We start from the raw sequence: 17,949 nt of genomic DNA on the forward strand, positions 1-17,949 counted from the left end.
CCTGATGGTGACAGTGAGAACACAAGTCCTTGCACTGGTTTGTATTGGGCAATACACAGTACTCCTGCTTGTGCATAGTCTATGCACAGTGCGCAAAAGGGCAGAATTTATGTTATGTTGTGATTGGCCTGTTTATCCTTTCCTAAAAAAGGGAATGTGACGGCTGCACGTGCATTGAACGGACCTGACGAAGCTGTGTGGACTGATTGGTTTTGGAAACATTTATCAACCAGGCCTGGTTAGTCACAGTTCAGCCAAAAGCACAGTGGGAAAATCCCTAGAAATGGTTTCGGTGGGTCTGCTCTGCCATCGCTAACAAAGAACATCTGTGACACTGAATTGAATCAATCTTGTGGCCGTCTGACACAAAAAATAAACAGACTCATAAAGAGATAGGGCAAAGTTTGCTGCGTTTGTTATTTAACTTTGCGATACAAGCCCATGTTGGTTCAGCCCGCTCTGGGAACTGAGATTAGTTTTTTTCTGTTTGTGTCACTCTCTTTGCTTTTGTTCTTCAGGCCAGTCTTCAGCAATTTCAAGAACCTCTGGCTTTTTGTCTTCTCCTGTGCCTTTTTTCTGCTTGACATCATTCTGCTTGGAAAGGCATTCTTGGAGGAAATCCCCCTTCTTTCGGGCCACGTCTGGTGAGCTGTGTTTCATTGCGGTCGGGATCCACCGCCGTACAGTGGAAAGTCAATTGGACGGCTTGAATGGTGGCCCCTATTCAAAACCGTATTGATCCCTTAGTGCGTTCGCAGCTCATTCCAATTGCAGTAGCCCCCAGTGGTTTGTTAGTGGGTGTATGCACACAGGCACGAACCTGACTGGTACTTTACCCCCTCCTGACATCCGACTCGCCCAAACACGCCTCCTTCCCCTTTCCCCCAAAAACGGCCCGTCTCAACCCCCCCTCCTGTACTTGTGCTGCAGAACTATTGTGCCCTCCTTTTCAGGCATCCTCATATCACCCAAAACAAATGGGTCCCGTATTTTCCTCCTCTCTCCTCCCCCTCCTCCTCCTCCTCTCATTTTCTCTTGCTCCCTTTCTCTCCTTTGCTCCGCGCCGATGAAAGGCAGGCATTGAGCCGGCAGTGGCATTCCAAAACCTCAGGCCTCGGCTCCAGTGTGTCTGGCTATTCAACACTGCTGGGAGCCATTAGTTTAAGTAAGGTCTGACCCGCCTACTCACCCGCGGAAAACCCTCAGATCTCCTATTACACTCTCCACACAGAGGGGGAGACACAGCTGCTCTTTGGGCGCAAGCGGGTGTTTGTATGCATATAGGCGAGGGCAGCACGCAGGCAAATAAAGATGAGCACATTCAACAGGCCCCGGGAAGGAGAGACACATGCATCCACACGGGTGCAGATTTATGGGCTCGAGGGAAAGTAAGAGTGGTGCGTCCGTGCGAGGACGGCCGCATGCGAGCTGCAAAATTTACGAGCCGTGGGTTTCATGCTCACTTGGCCGCGTCTTCCTAAAGTTTCCACGCAGAATGGCCAAGCGCAAGAGCGAGGCGCCAAAGCCCTTCTCACCAATAACTGCCCTTAAACACAATTCAACGACCGCAGGCCCTTCATTTTCCCCCCTCAAAGTCTCCCCGGCTGTACGCACGCAACCCGACGGGGCTGTCGGGGATGTCCATCTATGGCACTCTGTGGCCGTCAAGGGCGTAAATGGAGCCAGATCCTTAAAAAAGCAGCCATTTCTCTAATTAGAAAATGATACAGTGCATCGCAATCTGCGCCGCGGTGCCAGTCTCACCCAATTGTCGGCACATAAACTTGAAGAGTTCTCATAAACAAGTCCATGTTTGGACAAAAGTTTTGTTTTAAAAGGATTGTTTCAGTGCGTTCGTGCCTGTGTTTCTGTGTGTATGTGTGTGTGCGCGCGTGTGTGCGCGCGTGTGTGTGTGTGTGTATGCCCACCCACAGACAGACAGAGCAGATATACAGTGAGGAGCGCCACGCTGAACATTCCACTCAGTACAACAGACTTTATGTCCAGCGAGGGTGCTGCTTTTTTCTTTTTTTTTTGCTGCAAAGCTGAAACGTACCATTTATATAGGTTTTCCGGGAGGGCGTTGCCTTTTAAGGCTTATTTCTCCCATGTAAATACTCATTAAGGCGCAGATATTTCTGCTCACGTGAACAGACAAGGAGCATCACCTGGATCCTGTCCGCCTGTGCATGAATGTTTTTTTTTTTTTTTTTTTTAAACGCTGCCTTCCCTTTGCGGTGTGCCATTCTGTCCACATGTAGTGTAAGTGGAGGTTCTATTGTATTATATTGGTCCCTAAAAACAGAACATTGGGAAAAATCTTTCCACTGTTTACCACAATGGGTGAAGTAAATCAAGGGTGACTTGTCCCTCTTTGTTGAAGACATCTTTGGACAAACACTCTCCCAATACACTCAGGACGAAAGTCGTATTGTCAATAGCATAATCATGCATTTTCTCAACTTCATATTCTGGTGTAAAACTACAACGTAACACCGTGCGGTTTCCACATGCAATGTGCCATTTGGTGTTGCAACATTTAGGGTAATGTTGCCATTTACCCTTTTAGGCTTTGGTTTAGCCATTGTCTCCTTAGGCTTGGTGATCGCATCGCCCCCTTTGTATTGCCATACACCTGATTCAGTTTATATTAAACTACTGTTGGGAGTGTGAATATGTCTGTGCAATTTCTTTTTTTTTTTTGGGGGGGGGGCAAGGCTGTGTGTTTGGCTGCATTTTTTTTGTTTTTTCATGTTCAGTTTTAATGACAAAAAAACTCTTCAGTGTCAAAACTCTTAATGTGGACTGATTTGGGGAATACTTAAAATTACTAAAATCCTTATAAAATGCATAATATTATGTCTTTATTGTCCCATTTATTGTTGATTATTGTTAACTGAAGCTATGGAAAAATACTGTAAGCATTCACTTGCTTCGGACTAAAAAAAACAAACAAGTGATGGTAACAAAAGTGAAGTAAAACGATTTTAGCTTTTTAAAAAAATAAGGCCGCTGGGAGATGTTATTCTAAAAATAACATCTCCCATACTTTATGCAACATTGCTTTATCTAACGTGTTATTTTGTCTCACTCCGGTGTGCTTCCGTCAGCCAGCAGTTTGATTCTTTGTCTCTCCTTCTCGGGCTGCTGCAGCAGCAGCAGCTGTGTTGTTCTTTTCCCCTGCGATGGCCACACCTGTGATCTGCAGGTGGCTCATTTGGCAACGGAGCCGTGAACACCTGGCCAGGCAGAGAGAACCTGCAGGCTGTACTTTTTTTTTGCGCAAGCGCACGTTTGTGTGTGTGTGTGTGTGTGTGTGCGTGTTGAAGATAGTTTGGGGGGGATTTCTGAAAGGCTCAATTAAAGTGGAGGGAAGATAATGGCCTTCTGAACACACACACAGAAATGTAGCACACATTTAGGGGCCTGTGTTGGCATTTCCCAAGGTTAAGCCTTGGGGATGTTTGGGCTTGTCATTGTTGCAATACGATCCACAATTTGCGTGTGTGTGTGTGTAACAGAGTGGGGGTTGTTTTCTCTTTAGTTTTACTTCCCCTGCTTCTATTTTTTCCATTTGAAGACACAACAAACCCACTAATCCTGCCACTTCCCACCCGTAAGCCTACAAATCAGATTCTTCAGAAATCACCTCTGAGAACAACAAAGGAGTGTGGCGGCACCTGTTTTGTCATTTCCCTGCAGACCCACCGCTGATGTGACATCGTGCTGCAGCCCTGCGCTAGGGGACGAAAAACAGGCAAAGACAACAAGCAGAGACACCAGCTGAGGACAAGACACATAAACAACGGCACCCAGAACACATTCCGCCCCTGGAAGCAAAAGCAGGCCGAGTGCAAGGCAAGTTTATGTGTGCCTCACAGACAGCAGGTCCTCCTCTCCGCACAGAGATCCTCGGGAGTGAAAAGAGAAGAGAAGAGAAGAGAAGAGACAGACGAGGTGAACTTGACAAGAGTCATAAAAACTCTTGACTGACGCGTGCTGGGAAGAGCTGGGCAATAATGTCAGTCTGGGCTGAGATCGACTGTCACACGCTGTCGGAGAAAGTGAAACTAGGCCAAGGCCATCTGTCACATTCAACACCATCCTTATGTTGCTGTTCGAGCTCGTTGGACGAGCGCCGTCGCCAGTATTTTGGCAAGTGGTATGATAGCACCTCCAAAGCAAATAATAGAATACATGTGAAAAGACAGGCATTTGAAGAATGCAATATATTGTACCTACATCTTGTCAAATCAAGAACTGAGATGTACGATCCCAGGACTACATGAACATCAGCTCTTCACACAACAGAAAAAGATTAAAAATGTGCCCTTGAGTCTTGGGACTCAAGGGCAAGTAGGCCCTCAGTAGTGTCCCTACAGAGGGTGGTAGTGGTGTTTTACCAGCCTGGTTTCCCCCTTTTACCGAAACAGACTACAGAGTGTCTTAAAAGGGTGACTTCTATGAACATTTTTTATTGACTCAAAAAAATATCAGGAGTTGGAATTTCTTTATTTACTGTTTTTTATTTTTGAGAACAAACTTTTATCACGCCTTAAAGTGCAACCTTACAGAGGACATCCTTGAGTGTCCTCTTTGTTCCAGTCTCCAAGGTCTGAATAAATGCATGGGTTGTGCTAAGGAGCATAAAAAAACAAGCCTGCGAATCAGTTCACTGCAGCAACCGCCACAGGGAACAGCCTAAAGGATGTGCTTTTTATAACGGCTCAATGACACGACAGAGTGAAGCATGTGAAACACCAGTTGTAACAGGATTTTTCCGACAGAAACTTGAACGGAGAAAAAAAGACATGAATATGGAAGACAAAAAGCAGAAAACATTGGACACGTCCCTCACAGAGGGAGAAAGGAAGAACTGTCGGATGCCTCGTCTGTCACACATCGCTTGGTTGCAAATCACCAGATAATGAGCTCGTAAGTCAGTGTGAATGTGGCCTTCATTGGAGATGAGTGTCGTTTATGATCCTTACAATGACTGATAGCTGATGCATGTGTTCAGAGAGTGCAGAAGTTCTGAACAGTAGACAATTATTTGCGCCTCAATATATTAAAAAAATGCATTTGGTGTGTAAAGGCCTTGAATATGGATGCTGTCTGTCTGAGGCCAGGTCATACTTGGAAAAGAAATCTCTAACCCCAGTGGGCATTTCCTAGGGATGCAAATAAGACAAAATGTGGAAGGAAAGTATTTTGAGGAAAGAAAAGAAGGACGTAGGGAAGATAAACATCAGGCACAACCAAGATGGGAGAGAGAGAGAGAGAGAAGTCCTTGGTGAAACCCAAGCAGGCGTAGAGAACAGGGGGAACCCAAAACTTCTCTTTGTCTGAACCAAGTGGGAAATGATGCGAGTGGGAGCCGTCAGGAATGAGAGACGGGGCATTAAAAAAAGAATAACATGGTGGTAAGTTCTATTCTCTCACCTTTTTTTTTTTATGCCTTCCGTGACCACTCCGATTCACTCTGAAGTGACTAAACCCTTCTGTTCCAAAAATAATGCCCTCTCGCTTAAAGCGGGGAGAGCCGTGAAAATGCTCGAACACTACCCTCGGAACCTGCATGCCTCCATCCTGATGAAAGATATGTGAGGGTTTCTTTTTTTTTTTTTTCAATGAAGATTTAAATGAAACAGAGGGGCCACACAATAGGGGCTTTAATCCCTTTTGGTTGGATTTTTGAAAAGGCATGTGACAAAAAAAAAAAAAAAATGCAAAACCACTCTTGAACCCCTGCGAGCTGCCCTTTTTTTTTCCGAATCGCCAAATGTGTCAGAGTGATGTTTACGCTGCCTCGTGACACCTGAATGCCGAGGTCAAAGCGGTGGCGGGCAACGGAACACAATGACGGTGTTAACAGCGCCCAGGCACCAAGGTGAAGGCTACCATCAAGGGTAGAAAGTACAGCAGAGCGGGGAGACTTAGCGGGGGGAGCCGTATTTATTTATCCCTCGCCCGCCCCCCGCCGTCACTCCCAGAGGGGTCGGGGTGAGCGCGGCAAGACGCTCTAATAGCCCCCGTCTCCTGCATGACTCGGTATTCCAGAGGATTGTTATTGCCGAGCGATCCTCGGCGAAGGAGCACATCTGGATCCCATCCTCGGCAGCCTCTCGCTGCACAGTGCCGCGCGGCAACAAGAAACAGCTGTGCAAAACTGGCTTCAATTAGCCTCACGTTCTCCCTGACAGTTAATCCCTTTCTACTCTCTCTCCCTTGCCGTCTTTTTTTTTTTTCCCTTTAATGGTTCGGTCACTCCTATCCTCCTCCACTCCCCCTCCCCTGGCTCTTTTTTTTTTTTTTTTTTCCTTTTTTAAAGCTTTTGCTCCAGGTTGCCATACTGACTGAAGTAATAGACAGGGGTTGAGCGCAGCGCCAGATTGGAAACAGACGCGTTGCGACAAAAGGCTCAAGAAGGTCCCGTGAATCACGGGACATTACGAACCCTGTCTGTTTGGAGAGATGGATAATTCTGTTTGGGGTGGTTTTGGATGGAGCTCAAGAGAAATTAATTTTGTGTTATTGGGTAATAAACACTTCATTACAATGAGGGCTTGTTGAAATCTTAGACTCTGACCGTAGATTGACTATTCAAGTAAATATAGGCTGTCACTGGCCCTATAATGTTACTGAAAAGAGGAGAAGCGGATTTCTTTCTTGTGGTTCTCACACATGTGGAGCACTGGGCAACGAAAAGTGACCTCATAAATTCAGCCCTTAAACATCCCGTTTCCACCCAGGGCCACGCTCCGAGGGAAGAAAAAGTCGGATCCAGCCGCGCGACGCCGCGTCTTGAAATGTTGCCGCTCGTGAGTCATTAACGGGACTCGGCTTCGCTCGCGTCGGCTCATGTGCGCACCATCTTGACTCAGCTGAAGAGCGGCAAGGGAATCCAGCGCCGATAGGAAATGGGAGCCAGATTTCGGGGCGAAGGGAGCCAATCTGATGGGCTTGATGAGCAAATCTGGAAGGCTGTGCAGTCATTGTAGCCCTCGGGTCCCGAGTAAAACACTAACAGGTGGCGGCGCTGGTGGAAAAGACCCACGCAGAGACCAGAGGGAGCGAGAGCGATGCTGGGCTCGCGGCCCGACGCGCACAAACACACACACACACACGCACCCGAGAACACGCATGGAGCAGAAAAACACGACGGCGAGCCAACCACATGCGTGACACGCACGCTACTGAGGGAGAGGGAAAAAGTGATAGCGGCGCAAAGGGAGAAAACGAGGGAGAGAGAGAGAGAGAGAGAGAGAGGGAGGGAGAGAGAAATGCCTTTGTTCGCATTAACAACATATGAAATATTTCTTGTGCAAACAAACACAAGCATTCGCAATAACATACGGCAAGCTGGGTGACTCACAGAAGATCTCTCTCTCTCTCTCTCTCTCTCTTTGTACCTCCGGCACCGGCAAATTCTCCCACATGGCAAAAACACACACACACACACACACACACACACACACGCAGGCCCACGCCTGGCAGTCTGGCAACGCTCGCAGCCCGCTCAGGCCAAAACCAATTAGGTCTCTAAATGTAAACCTGCAGGGCCCTTTTGTCGTCGCTTCCCCCCTTTTAAATGTCAGAGGATCGGAATCCGACTTTGTGTGCGAGTCCAACGGAAGGAAAAGGGGGTGAACTGTCGGTGGCTCCGAACGAGCCGCGTGTTTTCGGGCGGCCCTAATTCAATCAGAGGAGGTTGGAAGCGACTGACCACTGTCAGCACCATTTAGCACGTCGTTCCCAGTGCCCGCGCGGCGTCCTCCCTCTCCCGGGATGGGGTGTGTGTGTGTGTGTGTGTGTGTGTGTGTGTGTGTGTGTGGGATGGAGGTGGGGGGTGTTTGTGGCTTCTTCCTGGAAATCCAATGACCCAGAGTAAACACCGATTTACGAAACGCGTTTAATTGTTTTCCGACATTTAGTTTGAACGTCTTTCATTGTTGCTCCAAATCAGGGACAAACTAAAAAAAAAAAAACAACAAAAAAAACAAAACAGAATTGGTCTCACAGTTTTATTTTACAGTACACCCTCTGCTGCTCCCTGGTGGTTACTGTAGCATCTTCATCAACATCATCCGCCTTGCTGCCATGAGGAGAAGGGCCACATGGAGTCTTTGGGCTCTCATAAATGCCCCATGGGTGCTGTTGACCTCACTTTGCGCTGCACTACTCTGTTATTATCGACCCCGGATGAAAAGTAGGTGGAAAAAAAAAACAGAACTGCAAATAAACGGGAAAAAAAGCTCCCCCTGGCATCAAGCTGCAGCTCTCCCTCCGCCTGGTGTTTTTGTCTTAAAAAGCGGTAAACTCCAGATGGTGTAAAGCAAGACGGAGAGCGAGAGAGAGAGGGAGAGCGAGAGGGAGAACTTTGCAGGGTGGATTAAGGGCTCCAAATCCTCCACTGAAAAGACACATAGACCCAAAAGCTGCTATTCAATCAAATGGGAGCATAATAGCTGTCTTGAGGGATAATGCAAGCAATGTGTTATGCATAGTTTATTCTCACCCTCTTAATGGAGTCTAATGAGCGTTAAGATTGCGCCAGACAAAGGGGCGACTGGGTTTTTGTTTGGTCATTATCATGATTTGATGGGATCTGAGGAACACATTCACAAACGTCCACTCGGACAACCGGGGTCGCTTCAGAAGAACAGTCACAAATAATAGTAGTTGGTGTATGGATCTATTTTTTCTGCCCACATGATGCATTTCACGCCTGCCACGGGCTTGAATACTTTGAAAAAGACTTTGAGGAGGCCGATGCCCGACAAACTCTCAGATGCATCCAAAAGCAATTTGTCAGTAAGTCATTAAGTTTCTAGTCAGAGATAAAAGACTTGAGTTCATATTTTCGTATTTGATGTTTCTGATTGTCAAGTGTCTTGCATCTTCTCATCTCTGGATCAGGTTTTAGAACAGCCGCACAACAAATTACTGAGATCCCAGCAGACCATAACTCTTATTACAGTCCTATTCCTATTCCAGAACAATGAATATTTCCTGTCTGAGGCTTTTCACTCAGGTCATAAAATAAAAAATATGACATGTGGCATGTGTTGACACTGAGCCGTATTGTGTACAACTGTTGCGTAAAACTCAGGTAAACGCAACTCGCTTTTAATTCCAGCTTCATATCCCAGCAGCACAACGCGCAGAACTCCCACTGTGATAGAGTGTTTCGATGGTAATGCTCCGCTCGGTCACGATGAACTCTGCAGCGCAGGGACACCAAGGCTCAGCTCACATAATCCTCCCGGCAGACGCACTTCCACCGCCTTGAGCAAAGTCGTTTATGACCTCAGCTTGTTGGTGTATTGATTTGATTTTGGAATAGCCCGCGAGTCCGCGCTCTGGGATGCCTCCGCAAGTTGTCATTGGAGCGCAGCAAGGATAGAGGCCGCTGACAAACAAAAGGCAATGGGCTGTTTTTTTTTTTTTTTCAATGTCTACACCCGGAGGATGAATTATTATTATTTGATTTCTAAAATCCGAAGTGGTTCTGAGAGGAGTGTGAAATAACCAGTGTCATCGATTGAGCTTTGTTGCTCCCAAAAAAACCTACACAGTCAAACTGCTCTGGACCGCATCCAGAGCCTGACAAGTTCTGTACAAGCATAATATTTAGATGCTGGCTGGGAGGGTTGTGAGCTGTCATACCACCTCCAACACACACACACACACACACACACACACACACACACACACACACACACACACACACACACACACACACACACACACACACACACACACACACCCGCCGCCCCCCCTGCAGCCACCCACATATGCCACACGCTCCTGTCCTTCCCCTCCTCCCACCCTGAGTCCCCCCCACCCCCCACCCCATCCTCCACTCTTGCCAGGCTGCCACCTGCTCTCTGCAGCATGCTGCACAGCTGCTCCGCTACAATAACAAATTAAGGTCCACCGTGGCAGGCAGGAGTCATTACCTACAGCTTCTGCTCTGCTCTAGATGAGCCGGGGAGCCGTCGGCGAGCGACTTTGTGTTGCGGCGGGGGGCGGGGGCGGGGTGGGGGGAGCGTCCTTTTGTGTGCAGATTGAGGGTCACTAATTGTTCAGAAGTGGAGTGGCGCTTTCTGAGAGGAGGGGTGCCGCGGGTTCGCGGGCCGAGGAGCCAAGAGTCACCCCCTTGCTGTGACGCTGCCAGAAACACTTCACCCGCACAAACATGACACATTCAAATGTCAGACAAAAATGCGGAAAAAAAGAAAGAAGCTAATTTGTTAGTGGATACTTTTCTTAATGCGCGGAGAAGGTCCAAATCCTCTCGCTCTTTGTTTTTGAAAGGAGATGTCAAAAACGTACCTTTTGGAGCGGAGAAAATGCTGAAAGGTGTCGCCGTGTTAACAGGGAAAGCAGTTGGTGGTCCCAGAGGTCTGGGCGGAGGGAACCTCATACCAACCATCAACATGGCCGGTGGCAGGTGCACACTGTCAAGGGAAGACACAACAAAGTGGGGGAACACAGTGTTATAGTGACGTCGTGGATAAAAGTGTCCGGACAGCTGGTTCTTCTTTAAAAGGCATTACGAGAGCGATTCCGCCCTCCGCCTGCGGACACTTGACTTCATCAATGATGTCATCATTAGGACGCCAATATTAGGCTTTGAAGACTGACACTGCGGCTCAGCGCGTGTGATTATTAGACACGTGTGAAATGAACAACAAACGGCTGGCAACCGAGTTCAGAGCAGATTCCAAATACACTTAAGGCGAGCAGATTAAATAAATGGTGAAATGATGGTGCCGCATCTCAACCTGCGAACCATTAAAAGTGAGCAGCGCTGGAATCAACATGCACGGCACGCACTCAGCGAATTAAACCGTCGCACGCAAATCGATCGGCGGGGCGACCTTTGATTGCGGGAGCTGCGTCAGCTCGGCTCATCTTGTCAACCAGCTCAGTGACAGGTTAACAAAGAGATGACTAGTCAGTTAGCAGGAGGCCCAATTCAAAGAGGGAGTCGGCTCAGACGGTGTTGGGATTTGCCGTGGTCATTATGGCCCCTCTGTGTGACAGCTGGCCATTGCTCCCCCTCTTGATCGCCTTTCAGCGTCTTTGTCAAACCCCCTTTAATTACACCAGCACGACTGTTACACAGCGTATCAGCTGACTTGACCCGCCGGATGTCTGTTTGAGTAGAAATAAGGAAGTTCAATGCAGAACGTTAGTTCTCTTTACAAAAACAGAGCACTGACAAAAATTTGTAATTTTGGAGCTGAATTTATTTATTTTGTTGGCAGTTTTACGATTAAGTATTTCTATACGTCACTCAGTAGTACTCGGACCATGGTATTCTTTCACGGTAGTCTTTGAATTTATTTTGCCAGGTTTTTATATCATGTCAGTAACCTTGAAGAGCTGCGAAAATCTTGACAAGAAAAACAAACAGACAGTAATACCAATAGTGAGCCTTGCTGCTCTTAGTCAGACTGGCCCACATATTGAAGTATAGACAGTTTTACAAGACCCAAGCTTTGCATTAAAAGAAGGACAAAGATCATCTTTCTTGTCAGAGAATATGATTTCTCTTTCGTTCTTATCTGATTAAAAGCGCAACTTTTCGAACCATGGGACAGGTGACGAATGCCCATCGTACCACGATGAAGCCTCAAACCTGAGCTACCCACTTCTCAAGGAAGACAAAATGCAATGTGTTTATTTCCAATTCCCATTCCAAGTTTTGTCTGCTCTTTACAAATGCTTTCTATTGGCTCTTTACCACTATGGTACGCAAAAGTAATACAAAGGATTTAGGAAATATTCCATCTGGTGACCCAGATTAAAAGATCCATTTTAGACCAATTTGGCTGTGTTCAAGGAAAGTTGTCATCTCTAATACCGCAATACTTACTTTAAGCCTGAACTTTGCCTTAAATGATCAGCTGCTACAGCTGATATGAGACAGATATCTGCCAAACATCCACTGCCTGCAATTTGAACTGAAACTGAAACATGTACTTTCTTCGATCACTGCCTTTTCTTGATACGCCACGGTGTGAAGAACCTGTGGGACGTCCTTCTCCCTCGCCGCACACATGCTTTTAACCCCCTCACTCCGCTCCGTCTGCCACCGAGTTGAGTAATCACGGCTGTAGAGTGCGCTGACTGTGCCAACAACACTCTTGAGATGCCATGCATATATGAGCCCACACACACTCACCCTTAGAGACACACTCACCCTCGCTGCTGTGCCAGGACTGACCTGACACGCTGGGGGGTGGGGTAGTGTGTGTGTGTGTGTGGGGGGGTCTCTTTCCCATTGTCTTCCCCTTTTACATCACTGCGTTGAGCCAAGACACTGAGGTCTGTTGGGGTGGCAGGCCATGGGCTCGCACTGTTTACCCAACTTTCTCAGGAGTTGTGCCATCTGTGTGCTCTCTGTAGGTTGCATAAGGCCTGGCACATAGCACACCTCCACAAAACCTGTTCCCTTTCATCAATTGTTCGGTCCGTTCCGAGCCAATCCTATCCCCTGCGCCTCCCTGGTCAGTTAAGATTTCTTAGACTTTCCACAAATTCACTCCCTCCATCACTCGTCACAACAGTTTTATTTCCCCTTATTTCGTCAGCCTTCCTCCCCCTCTCCCATCCTCCCTCCTTCCCTCCTGTTACACGCATCTCTCCTTTCCTCCTTTGTGACACACGCGCACAACAGCTGACGGACCAGACCGTGCCTGGTGGTTGACACTTCACCCGCGTCGACCCGAGCCAGATCACCACTCCATGAGGGAACCAGGGCCAAGGCCATGGCTTCTGGTGAGGGGTAGGCTGGGGGCGTGTGCGTGTGGGGGGAGGTTGTCGCCGAGGCGGCAAGATGGCCCTAGTCATCATAATCATTCATTGCCTGCTGGTCCTTCTGTCCTCTGCCTGCTTCCTCTCCTCCTGCTTTGTTGTCCCTCCTCATGTCGGGGCCACATGGCACGCGTATCAGCTGAGCCTGGGATGCTCGGAGTCAACGGGGTCAGGCGGCAGACGCCTGGTTAATTCTCCCGAGGCAGCGGAGCGCTCGCGTCGGCTCAGGCAAAACTTAAAAAGCACGGGTGGGCACAAAACATTCTGAGTTTTCGTGCCACTCGCGGAACCCACAGAGGGTCGTCGGCATAGCGCGGCGCTGTCGGCTAAATTGCCGGGAGGTTTTGATGAGCTTGACGGGACGGTTTGTCTGTCAGACACATGCCGTAGATCTGCGTTAAGAAGGAGGGTGGGGGCGGGAGATTATAAAGACATGGCCAGATGGAGGGAGAGATAGCCCTATTATGTAGATCCTCTCCTGTGCGTGGATCCCTCATGCATATATACCTTTACATTATTCAGGAGCTCATAATGAGAGTAACTGAACGTTGTGGGGGTTAAAGGAAACGGTGGTCGGGTGTTGAGACACAGCAGAAGGTGGGCCACAGGTGTACGAGCCAGAGAGTTATTCTTCTGTGTGACCTCTCATTATCACCCCCACAAGTTCTCATTCATTCTAATCCGATGTCCTCGGGTGTCGAGGGGAGACAAGCGGTGTGTGTGTGTGTGTGTGTGTGTGTGTGTGTGTGTGTCTGCCCGCCGCGGTCTGTTCACTGCTGCACAGTCTGCCATACATATTTTTGCAAATCAATTATTCTGAAATTTTTAATCTGATATTGTCTGCTCATCTGTTTTTGCCCGATCCATCTGTGCTCTCTGTGTTTTGCCCCACTTCTCATCCACTCTGCCGCACTCATTTCATCTGGTTCATATTTGACTTTTATTACTGTCCTCCTGGAGATGCTTATCAGGAACATGATTTAGCCGGCTCATCACTAATCCTAGCAGTGTGTTTGACTTGGAACCTTTTCCAGCCCTCCTGTCACATCTGCATATGTCTCCCATCCCGTTCCACTAATATGTTTTATTGCCTACCCATGGTTATCTATTTATCTGCAGGATGGCCTGGAGAGGAGTGGTCTGGTCTGCTGTTACTGGGAAACAGGTGGGGCATGGCTAACAGTCAGCGCAGGATCCAACCAGACAGGCACGCACAGGCAGCAGCATGAGGTGGCCCTCCAGAGCGGTTGGCCTTTGCAGAGTCGGGGAGGGAGGGATGGATGGATGGGCGGATGCAGAGATGGTTGGGGGGTGAGCAGGAGGTGGCAGCAGAACGTGGAGGGGGGTTCAAGAGGTTGAAATTAATCTGCAGGCCACCCCAACTGTCCACAGTCTTTGGGGAGTTGAAATGTGCATGTGTTTTACCACGATAGGGAGGGTGAACGGTGTTTGAATTCAGTTTGATCTTTTTAGTAATTTACTGCTTGATTTTGACAATTAAAAAAAAAAATACACTTTTAAATGAGCATATACAAGAATATACCTGCATTTACAAACAACCATCAATTTTATTGAGCATGGCTTCTAATAATTTATAGCTTTGACATCTTCCCTTTAGGATCGTATATAACTATTTTCCTTTTTTATATATTAATATATAATCAAAGATATGATAATCTATTTATTCTAGATTGTGTGTGTGTGTGTGTGTGCGCGCGCGCACATGTGTTTCTGTGTGTAGACAGGATGAAGAGTTTCATTTTAAAGCATCACGTTTTAATTACATATTTAATGTGGTATAGGATAAAGGACGTTTTTCTTTCTGTTCATTGAGATAAATACGCAGCACTTTTCTCTGGGCCTTCACGTTTATTAACTTTAATGGCACAAATGGGTGGTCTGAAACAATATCTTTGAGGGAAATTATGCCATATAAGAATGCCTTTCAATGACTGTGGCAACTGTAAAATTTTGAAACACGACTACAGTATTAAAGTCGATAACGCAATTCAAAAATCTGAATTCTCCACTTTAACCCCCGACATCTCGAACTGATGTACGAGAAAAGACAAAGACATCAAGTGTCTCACTGTCTCAACACTGAAGGAGGTCACTGCACGTTTCCGTTTTCACATTAAGGACGGACATCAGTGGGATTCTTTTGTGTGGGGAGGAACTTTACAAATCCTGTTGTTACGTTTACAGAGGCTCTGACACCAAAAGGAGGTCTGCCACAGCTCCAGATAAGCTGACCACCTGCCATTCCCATCACAAAGGGACAGACTGACAGATGTATAAAAAGAGGGTCAGATGGCCAAACGCTCACTGTCTTAATACTAGACATGCACTGCTTAAAACCAGCACTGTTGTTTAGGGACGTCTGCTTATTGTTTAGCTGTTCAATGCATGTGTTAAGACTTGAGTTTGTATGTTATGTAAATGGAATCAAAATTATAAATAATTTCTCCAATTGTGTGTGAAGAGTTTTTGTACTAGCTTCTCTTTTTTGTGTAAGTTAGAAAAAAAAAAAGGTAGTGACAATGTTGACAACAAAAGATTTTATTGCATGCGACAACTAGAATAAGCTAGATTTGATAGGAAGGACATACGTACAATCCTCTGAGGTGTTACAAATACAACAAAAACAATAATCAGTGCCAGTATATCATATCTTTAGGTCACGTTCTTCAATGCATTAGCCATAGAGATTACTACTAAATTTTTGTACATGTTTTGTACAAATTTGAGAAGACTAATTGATATGTTCGGCTTTAAATAAATAAAATTAGACCACAACAACTAAAGAGTTAAGAAGTTATGTGACAATTTGAGAACCATGACTAATTAAATAAAAATGCAATATGCATATATTGACACACTTTGGGTTGAGTTGTTTGTTTACAGCGATTGAGGATTTTTAATGCTTTGATTTAATCACGGTTGAGGTGACAAAATGTCAAGTGATGGCATTAAAATTCACCATTAATCCTATGCTTAAAAGATCAACTAACATCAACTTGCCTATTGGAATAATAGATTAAAATCACCACAGCAGGTTTGTTAAAGAGGCAAATGTTGCAAAAGTATCAGAAGGTCAGAAATGGAGCCCTTTTTTTTTTTTTTTTTTTTTTATTTAACCTTGCTTTCAAATAAAGTGTGCAAGTCTAAGCATTTCCAGATGCCTGCACCTTCCTCTTACCGGGGTAGGTTGGTGTTTTGATGTAATAACGTCATTTGGTCACGAGGGGGAGACAGAGGACAAATAAATTATCCTCAAAGACTTGAATAAAAAGTTCCAGTTCGTCATTTTAAAGGATCAAATGAGTCCATTTAAGACAATAAAAATAACAGGATAATGTGATTTTAAGTTTAATAATAATTATAAAACAACACACGAGTCTGGAACGTGGTCATTTAATGATCTTACTAAGACTTTGAGTTTTTTATTCACAGATCACATTCTTTAGCCCACCTAAATGGCTTTGTCAATGGTCTACAGTACTCTCTCTCAATTTCAGACCAACTGCCCTTCCTGAACCCACCCAGAAGGAAGTTCCCTAAAACTGGATGCAGGAACCTCTTTGCTATTTCACCTGTTGTTCAGCAGGCTGCCACACACAAGGCTGAAGGGGTGGCAGATTACACTGCCGATGCAATGGAGTTTAGAAAATGTGGAGTGCTTCCTCAGCTAGTTTCATGGGCCTGTGTGTGTTTTTAATGTCTACTCTGTCCAATTAAGCACACGCTTGCTGAGTCACCAAGACAAGGCAAGTGCTTTACCCTTCTTGGTTGAAGTCGAAGCCAAATAGCTTTGTGTAAGTGCATTACTGCTAAAATGATATCCTATTTTACGGCGAATTATATTGCTCTCCGTTTTATTTGAGACCTCACCTAGTAATAACAGATATATATATATTTTTTTAAGTAGCAAGTGCACAGAGTCTTCATTTAGGAATATCAGGGGCAGTTATATTAGGACATGATGTGCAAACCAGGCTTTTGGATAGAAAATACATAGAACTAACAAGAAATAGCACTTAGGGGAAGTTTTTTGGAAATGCAATAGCAATTTCCTAAATAAAACAACTGGGCATTATTTGTCATGTATTTTACGATGGAATCTGTAGTCACTGGAGAAAAAAAATAATAATTTTCTATGTACAGTATTTCAGAACAAACCCTAACCCTGACAAAGAATAGAAAAACAATATCAGCTGAGGCTTTGTGATCTAATCTTTGCCGGTTTAGACCTGACACCAAAATTGTATTTACTCAAACTCACAGTTGGTCCACGGGGTTCTGATTTGATTTCACACTATTGCCAGTATTGATTCCACTTTGTCAGCTCCAAAGATCTGTTCTACAGGCTAATCTTAACATCATACTCACAACCCAATGAAGTTCATTTAAATTTTGCCGAGTATTGATTACTCAATCTTCCACTACTATATTGAGACCGATGCTGCTGCTAGGGGCCAGAGTTGTTTTTTCAAATACTCTTTGTGATCTTCTCTATTTGAATCTTACAACATTTAGCTGAAAGATAGAGAATCATTACAAGCTATAATTAAGTTTCTTACCAAAATCACATCCTTTGTTAACATGTTTTCCTTCAGCAGAGTTCAAACTGAGGATTTGAGGATTTCCTGCCTGATAAGGAAAGTCAAAGTAATACTGTATTTCTGGCTGGGGGGAAGCTCTATTGATTTTATTTTACGTCATGACAGAATGACAGTGATTTTGTGTCTGCTGGGCACATTGCAAATTAGATCTGTGATCTGAGCCAGTGGTCCACTTGTGCTTGGAAATAAATAAATATAGGATTGAATCAAAACTTAATTATGTGTGACTCGACCGCACACAGTTAATTAACAGGGGCCTCGAGAAGAAGCTCTTTGAACTTGGAGTGTGTGTGTCAACACCGTTGCTAATCGTATCACCCTCAATTAACTTTACTTTTAGCTACAGTACCAAACCAGTGGTAGTGGAGGAAAAGTGAGCGCGCGCGCGCGCGCACACACACACACACACACACACACACACACACACACACACACACACACACACACACACACACACACACACACACACACACACACAATCCCATCCCAGTCCTCCACC

The 17,949-nt window shown here is 45.8% G+C and overlaps 1 protein-coding gene across 1 annotated transcript in view; it reads right to left on the reverse strand.

The window, feature by feature from the left end:
* The window catches only part of cbfa2t2 (CBFA2/RUNX1 partner transcriptional co-repressor 2), a 49,064-nt gene that overhangs the window by 30,470 nt on the left and 645 nt on the right, over nucleotides 1-17,949 (reverse strand). The window contains exon 2 of the mRNA XM_076025206.1: nucleotides 10,339-10,463. Coding sequence (XP_075881321.1) covers nucleotides 10,339-10,463 — 125 coding nt within the window. The remainder of the gene's footprint in view (nucleotides 1-10,338; nucleotides 10,464-17,949) is intronic.

The sequence above is a fragment of the Nelusetta ayraudi genome, unplaced genomic scaffold (genome assembly GCF_046127955.1).
Source record: "Nelusetta ayraudi isolate G7.1 ecotype Tasmania unplaced genomic scaffold, CSIRO-AGI_Nayr_v1 ptg000017l, whole genome shotgun sequence".
NCBI lineage: Eukaryota > Metazoa > Chordata > Actinopteri > Tetraodontiformes > Monacanthidae > Nelusetta > Nelusetta ayraudi.